This window comes from Triticum aestivum, chromosome 5A (assembly GCF_018294505.1).
Source record: "Triticum aestivum cultivar Chinese Spring chromosome 5A, IWGSC CS RefSeq v2.1, whole genome shotgun sequence".
NCBI lineage: Eukaryota > Viridiplantae > Streptophyta > Magnoliopsida > Poales > Poaceae > Triticum > Triticum aestivum.
Window position 1 is genome coordinate 576,567,990 of NC_057806.1, and position 7,896 is coordinate 576,575,885.

Below are 7,896 nucleotides of genomic sequence, written 5' to 3' on the forward strand. Positions count from 1 at the left end.
CGGCCCTCTTCCCGGTGCTCGAGATCGAGTTGGCCTTGCCAGATGCGACGAAGTTAGCGCATCCGGAGATGTAACCCTCGTTGACACAGAGGAAGAAGAAATGGCGTAGGAGCGCCACGGACGGCATCACGCCCAGGTACGCCTCACAGTAGTAGGCGAAGATGGATAGGAGGAGGATAGAGTTGGGATGGATATGCAACGCCTGCAGCCCGTAGTGGTCGAGGACTTCGTAAAAGAAATCATAGAAGGGAGGAACCAACCCGACGGCGACGCTGCTCGAGAAGAAGGGGAAGAAGGTGCTTTCCTCGGGCTCCGGCACGTCGGAGGCAAGCCGGAGCTCGGTCTCCCCCCACTCATTGATTTCACCCGCTGTCGGCAGGCGCACGGAGGTGAGGCTCTTCTCCGTGACGGTGGGCGCCTCAAGGGCCGGCTCATACCAAGCCGGTACTGAGGAAGCCTTGGCCTTGCGCGGCGCCATGGATCGCAGCTACGGGATGAGATTGGAGCGGACCTGGAGATAGCGGTGGCGGAGAGCAAGGAAGGGGATCTGGAGCAAGGCGAGGAGGAAGCAACGAAGGCAAGTGCTGTCTGCGTCAGCCTTTTGTCAGGTCGATCAGTTGCCGAGGCAGCATGGGGAAGCGGAGACACCCACGTCCAATCAACCGCCACATGTCAACCGAGGCCGCAGGCTTTTGGGGGCCCCGGTGCTCCGTACTTGACCCTTGGCTTCGCCGGAAAGCCAAGCCCGAGCGCACCTTGGGCCCGGGGGCTACTGTCGGCGTTCTGGGAACGGGGGTCCCCAGACTTGCCTACATGCGGCCCGCGGCGTGGCTAAGCCAGCAGGCCGTACGACCCATCTTCATCAACAAGGCATCCAAGACCCTCGCGAGGGGCCAAGCCTCGTGAGGCGGATGACACGAGACCTCCTCTGGAGTGGCCTAGTCGGGCAGGCTCACGAGGAGCGGAGATATCAAGGTGAGGCAAACCTCACGAGGCTCTCATGACGTGAGCCGTGACGATCGACACTAGGCGGGCGCCAGGCGGGCGCCAGCGCGCGCAGCGTTCTTGTTTCCTCTTTGGTGCTAAGGAGGCCAGTGCAGGCGAGGAGTACTGAGGCATCAGGCAAAGGCTATCATATCGGTGCAATAAGACCAAGACCAGAAGGACGGCAAGACGGAGGTCATCGTGGATCCCAAGACGACGTCACCACCAGAGCCTTTCGCGGGCGGAGACCACCTTTGTCAGGATGGCTTGTACTAGCTGTCCCCCTTCAAATTTGCCCGTCGTTGTTGGCTCACTTCCCGCTCAATATTTGGGGAGAGGACCAGGGCATATATAAGTAGAGCTAGCCACCGCAGTAGGGCATCGGGCAGTTCATCCAGCACTCACCCACACAAGTTAGCCAAGCACAAGAACACTTCAAAACGAGGAGGTTGTTCTTCTCCTTGTATTGTTCATCATCAGCCCAAGAGGCAATCCACTACCACCACACTGGAGTAGGGTATTACACCACAACGGTGGCCCGGACCAGTATAAATCTTGTGTCTTTCGGTGTTGCGAGTTCGTCGAGTTCGTCCGCGAGATCTTAGCGAGCTAGGGCGTAGATCGGTGAAAGGAAAAGACTTCGCGCGCACCCTAGTGTTCGAACCTTAAGGGTTTGCCGGAACCCCACATCCACATGTACCTCCAAAAATGTAAGAAATCCAGCCAAACTTGACATCTTCATGTCAATGAATTACTAGCTATATACACTAATATATTTAACATCAGTCAATTTCACGGCCCTTGGTTTCTACAGGGAAGAGAATGCAGGCCACTCCAGCGAGGCATAACACCAGCTCAAACACAAAAACAGCTTCCATTTGATGGCAGGTGCGTAGCATGCCGACAGCGACAAGAGGGCATATAACCCCACCAATTTTACCAATGGAGGTTGCAATTCCAACGCCGGTCGAGCGGACTGATGTTGGATATACCTAGAATACAAGGAAATGAATTAGTGCGCAAGAAACTCTGCTCCAAAGAAATAATATTATCCAAAACTTGTACAAAAAATGCTTCAGATAATGCCTGGTCAGAGAAACAAATTGGACAGGTGTTATACAGACAAACAAATCGAGTTTGGAAGGATAAGTGTTGCAGCAATGAAGAGCAGAACACCTAGTAATATGATCAGATTTGAGATATTTTCTCCCTTCCCATTTTAGCTGCAATTAGGATGTTGAATTCTTATTATGATTGTTACAATCTTTTTTATGTTAGTGTGTTCAGGGGTCTTTAAAGTTAGCACAGCATGTATATCTGGCAAGATAAGCAAGAGAATCTGCAAATCCATGAAACTAAAAATGGATGCTCTAGCTAGGAAATATTACTGCCCTCATGCATATATAGCGTATGCAAGTCTTTTGGCATCGACGCAACAAGAAACAAATCCTCCTAGCATGAGTTTCATAGCGCTGGGCCTAGCAGCAAGTTTTATTTGTATTAGGGGTGTGTTGGATTTAGCTCAAGCTAGCCTTGCCAGATAGGAGTATTTGGCTAGCCGAAATTTTGGTGAAGGTTCTGCTAGTCCATGATCTGGCCAATATTGGCAAGAAAAATGAACTAGAAGGTTCTTTGACCACAGGGCAGTTCACCTATCTTCAGTATGCAATACAGGGAAGATCTACTAGGAGATGATTAATTTCAACCCGTCCTAGCGTGATGAATGGAAAACTTTAAACCCTGAATATTAAAAATCAAAACTACCTTGTCACAGCAAAAAGAATAATGAAAACCACCATTTGTATAAATTGGTTAAATGGATGAATGTAACATTCAAATTTATTAACTAAAATGGCTAGGTGGTATTTACAGGACACTGTAAAAACCAAGACAATGGAAAAGAAGTGCACTTGCTATATTTAACAAAGAATTGACACAAACCTCTGGAGCATATAAACATAGAACTGTGGAGCTACCCATGGCACATGCGCGAGCACCAAATAAGAGGGCCGTTGTAAATAGCTCATCCTGATGAAGTACTAGTGGCCCAAGGAAAGCAGCACAAGTGAAGAGCATGGACCACATTGTAGCTTTTCGGCCAATCCATTCAACAAGAACGGCAGATACAATTAGACCAGGAATCTCTGGAACATCAGTACATATATTTGTTAGCCAGTGGCATATTGTAAAAAAGAGGCAGTCATCAGGCAACAAAGTAGACTTACTGTAAGCTACCTGCTAAACTGGTAACAAATGTATCCCTGTAAAGGTTAGCATCTTCTTGACGCTGTAAGTTTGTCAGCCCAGATGGGCAGTTTGTATTGGCATCGCTCAGCTGAGATGTCAGCAAGACTACCCCATAATAAGCAAAGGAATTTGCAAAGTAAACAAACCAAAGAAGAAGAGTTGATCTGCGCAATGCTGGTGACAATAGTCTTCGCAGTGCCGCAGCGGCGCCAGATTTGAAGCTCAAGGCATTGTTAGCTTTGCATTCTGTCTCTCTGACTGGAAGAAGATGATCTATTTCGGTCTCAGATGTAAGAGTGCCAACTTTACTTTCACGGTGGTATGTGAGAACTCCAGGAGGAAGAGCTTCTTGGTTTATCATAGAGACACTCTCCAGGACAAGTGTAGCGTCTGACATTCTATTTTGTGCACAAAGATAGCGTGGTGATTCAGGTATTATTCGAAAGAATGGAAGCAAGAGGAAGCATGGAATGGAGGTCAATACTAGCAACCACCGCCAATTCAATGCCGATATGACAACCTGCGACCAAACCACAGTCGAATAGCATTTCTCAGAACTGTATAAAATTCTATAAACATAAGTCACAAATAAAATGTCGTAAATGCATCAGTCCAAAGTTTAACTGAGCATCAGTTATTTTAAACTTCATGCAGAAAATCAAAGTTTTTTCTGAGAAAATCAAAGTTGAGCTGTGAAGGTAAAAGTTTGATACGAGATAGCACAAGATGAAATCACAAGTATTCCGGCGGAATATTTGCCATTCCCATTCATTTTTACTTGTCAATTCAGATAATAGAGATGGTCTGTAATACATACTATTAACCATAATTTTTATTATTACACGTTATAGGAATATTTAATTATCTAAAAGTACTTCTGATGACAAATATATCAATATCATTTCTTGACATAATAATAATTCCATACACTTGGGAAGGAATGGATTTCAAGACTATGAAGAAACCAACACAAATTCACTTCTACATACAATTGTAAGCACCCGACCTGAACAAACAGAGATGTTTCTTTCAGTTGACACACTACTTAGTATTTGTGGCGTCTCTTTATCTATAGTTGTAGTTTCAGAGTTCATGTTCTTATATCCTTGCTTATATCTCTACATACTTAATATTTGTTGTGACGCTATATTTTTTTTCTATTTCTACCTATAAAATGCATCAGGGAAAAAAATTTAGAATGAAAATGTGACATGTATAATTCACAACACTAAAGGGCCACAAAAGAAAGCTGCCATACCCATGCAAGTGAAGCCTCCAAGATAGTACCGATAGTCCAAAAAAGCGAAAAAAGAACTACGCAAGTGCCGCGATTTTGCGCAGGAACAAACTCCAAAAACCAAGATGAGAACACATGCCCGCCTCCCACTCCTACGCCGACGAGAAACCGAAGAGCCATCAAGCACAAATAGTTGGGAGACCAGGCACTTAAGAAGCCCATTCCGCTAGTAAACAGAGCTGAAAACAGCAAAACGGTCCTGAAACAAGAAAAATCACAGGCTTTGCCTTTACAAAAAATCATATTCAGAAATGCCTGTACTGAAAAAATTGAAACAGGGAAGTGCTTCATACCTTCTACCATATCTGTCAGAAACAAAGCCCCAAGCAAGTGAGCCGGTTAGCATGCCGGCAAAGACCACACTTGAGAGTAGGCTCTCATCTTGGGCAGAGACTTGCCACTCCTCCCGAACCAACGGTCCGACAAATGACAGTAGGTTGAGCTCCATGGCTTCTACGACCCAACCCATGCCTGCATAAGCAAGAACAAGCGCCTGGAATTTGCCAAACCCCATGGCCGAAAGCGCGTCATCCGTGGTGTATGTTTCCATGCTGTCAGACAGTCGGAGTCTTTTGCTTGAACACCAGTATCACAGGCAAGTCTCGAACAAACTTTTGGTCAAATAAGTATCTTCAGTATGCCCCATGCAGAATAAAATCATTCGTAGAGGCCAAAAGTATAGCCAATATGACTTGCTGTATACATTAAGAGTTCAGACCTGAAAGGCAAAAAAGCATGTTTGTGCAAGATGAAGCGTACAGTGATGAATCTAGAATGCCAAGAGCATCATGGTCTTCCTCCATCGCAGGACAGATTGCAAAGCGAATGAAATGATAAACTCATTCTTGTCAGACTCAGAGTGTGCAGGCACGTAAACTAAACTGAAGCCTAAACTGAATGTAGTTGTTACTAGTATGCTGTATGCATAAAGGCTAGCTGTTTCTTGTGCTGAAGCCTGAAGGCCAACGAGAGGGTTCGACTCCGAAGTAGGTACTCCCTCCGACCCAAATTAATTGCTGCAGCTCTAGTACAACTTTGGTCGAAGGGAGTACCATATATTCAGCTGTGAGCTGATCCGGCCTGCTGTAAGAACAAACCCACCACCGTACAAAAAGTATGTGACTGAAAGTCTGAAACTCTCACACACTTATAAAGATTAGCATAGAGATGGAGGAGTTGGGAGCCAATCAAAAATTTAACAGCAAGGGGTCGTCAGAGGGAGCGAACCGTGGATGGGGGTTCCCGGGAGAGGAAAGCATAGGCGGCGGCCGGCGGCCGGCGGCGGTGGAGGAGGACCGGGAACGACCTTGTGGCTGTGATTGATTGGTTTGCTTCGTTCCATGGCACCATAATAAGCGGCAGGCGGCGGCAACAGATTTCTGGTGTTTGGTGGAGTGAAGGAACAAACAAGCCTGACTGACGACGACGTCTGCGACCGTGCTTTGGTCCGGGACCCATGCTCGCTCGCTCGCTCTCTGCATACGCCACTCTCAACTACCGGCCGGGCAGGAGGCATCTATCTAGCACGCCTCACATTGATGTAAGCGGTATGGACAGCAGAGAGAGAGAGAGATAGAGTGGCGTTTTGTAGGACAACATGCCTGCCAAGGATATGCTTAATTACATAATTATGGACCGCCGATCGCTTGGAGCGTCGAGGTTGGCCAAATTGTGGCCTTTGCAAGCTCTGCAATAGGGAGCAAGAATCATGAGCCCACCTTTTCTTCAAGTGCCGCTACACGATTCGGCTATGGAAGTCTCTTATTGAGAAACTAGGTCTTGCGCACATGGATACTTCCGATTGGCTCATGGACGACTCCGTCTACCAGTGGTGGGACAAGAGAATCGACAACCGCAACCCTAACCGGCAAGCTATGGCCTCCCTCACCATGCTCGTCTCTTGGACCATCTGGAATGAAAGAAATGCACGTGTGTTCCGCCACAAAAGTGCACCACCGACCGTCCTACTCACCGCCATCGTCGACGAGGCCAAGCTTTGGATGGCCGCGGGCGCAAAGAAATTAGGGAATTTTTTTCTGGGCGAGTAATTGTCATGTCGAAAGTGTGGGTGTGTTGTAATTCTCTAAACTCTATTCTCTCCTTATTTAATAGATGAGGCAAATCTTATGCCTCCGTTTCGAAAAAAAAAATGTGAGGCGTGCTACATGTTGCCTCACTGAAAACATCGAGCATATTCTCTTTTGCTTTTCGTCCTCTGTCCTGTGCCTTGGTTCTCCCGCCCTCTCTCCAGGTACCATTTGACACTTAACTAGTGGTTGGGGCGTCACCCTGTGGCCCCGCTAGAGAGGAAGTTATGCACATATTTTCATTTAAAAAAATACATAGAGTCCTTATCTCCGTCTAAGAAAACATCTCAGAAAAAAAATCATTACCTTCATCTACAAAAAGAAGTAAAATAGAAAAAGAAAAAAATCACCACCGCAGCATACCAGCGAGTTCTAAAAATACCAAAGGTCCTCCCTTCATCTAAAAAGGAAATAATATATTCAAAAAATAATCCACACCTTCATCTAGAAAATATTCCAAAAGATTACTCATCACGGCCAACCAGTTTGCGCCACGTGGCATAGCTGGTTGGCCGCCCTTTATGTGTAGCTTAATGTGTTTAATTAGTACTCCCGCCCTTCATTATTATAAGATGTTCTAAATGTTTCTAAATCTAATGTATGTAGATAAGTTTTAGTGTATTTGTTCATGGAATTACACAGCAGCTCCTGGGTTTTCCATATCCATAAGCAAATATTAACTTCAAAACACAGTCCAAACTAAAATCCGCAACGAAAAAATACAGTCAAACTAAAATCCATCCAAACAATTTTTTTATACATATGATTTTTTGTCTTCTTTGCCACAGATACGTTTCATGGTATTTTTCACCAAATTTCACATAAAAGTAGATCAGACCCAAGTTTGGTATCTCCAAATTCCAGTTTTTCTTTTTCAAAATTCTCGGTATTTTTTTAACTTGATGTTCATATAGGGGGGTGGATCACCCTGATGCTACAAATCCTCTTCAATTTGTTCACTTATTACAGTCCGTATGTAGTCTATATTGAAATACCCAAAAACAACTTAAAATAGTGAACGGAGGGAGTAGTTTAAACAAAACCCCAATCGTTTCTAGGATCAGGAGCGTCGACTATAGCACTGAGATGAATAGACCGCTAGTAAGAGATTTTATTTCAATCTAGCTTTTTAGCAAAAATATGTAATTATAAGGTTCACTAAAATGCAAGTCTAGTTTAACAACCATGTATGATGCAAGCAACCTAACAATTCCATAACCACACACAAGGGGTTACAACTTGCAACTCTAACTTCGACTGGGGACCAAATCAACATGAGAA

General features: G+C 45.3%; 1 protein-coding gene across 2 annotated transcripts; it reads right to left on the reverse strand.

Moving 5' to 3' along the window:
* Positions 1–1,639: 1,639 nt before the first annotated feature.
* Positions 1,640–5,993, reverse strand: LOC123104933 (organic cation/carnitine transporter 7). 2 transcript variants are annotated; one of them, XM_044526879.1, is made up of 6 exons: positions 5,756–5,992; positions 4,822–5,246; positions 4,490–4,727; positions 3,220–3,751; positions 2,926–3,128; positions 1,640–1,976 (listed from the first exon to the last, which is right to left on the reverse strand). In XM_044526879.1, the coding sequence occupies exons 2-6, from the start codon at positions 5,076–5,078 to the stop codon at positions 1,767–1,769; spliced, it is 1,440 nt and encodes a 479-aa protein (XP_044382814.1). In that variant the 5' UTR covers positions 5,079–5,246; positions 5,756–5,992; the 3' UTR covers positions 1,640–1,766. The 2 variants fall into 2 exon arrangements, with proteins under 2 accessions (XP_044382814.1, XP_044382813.1); XM_044526878.1 differs by having other exon boundaries at positions 4,822–5,993.
* Positions 5,994–7,896: the final 1,903 nt, after the last annotated feature.

What these genes read in the sequence shown, in the direction of transcription:
- LOC123104933 (XM_044526878.1), bottom strand. Translation starts at nt 5,078, where the DNA reads ATGGAAACATACACCACGGATGACGCGCTTTCGGCCATGGGGTTTGGC. An exon ending in TGGAGGCTTCACTTGCATGG is followed by an intron (nt 3,752 to 4,489) that starts GTATGGCAGCTT and finishes GTTTGGTCGCAG; the next exon opens with GTTGTCATATCGGCATTGAA. An exon ending in ATTTGTTACCAGTTTAGCAG is followed by an intron (nt 3,129 to 3,219) that starts GTAGCTTACAGT and finishes CTGATGTTCCAG; the next exon opens with AGATTCCTGGTCTAATTGTA.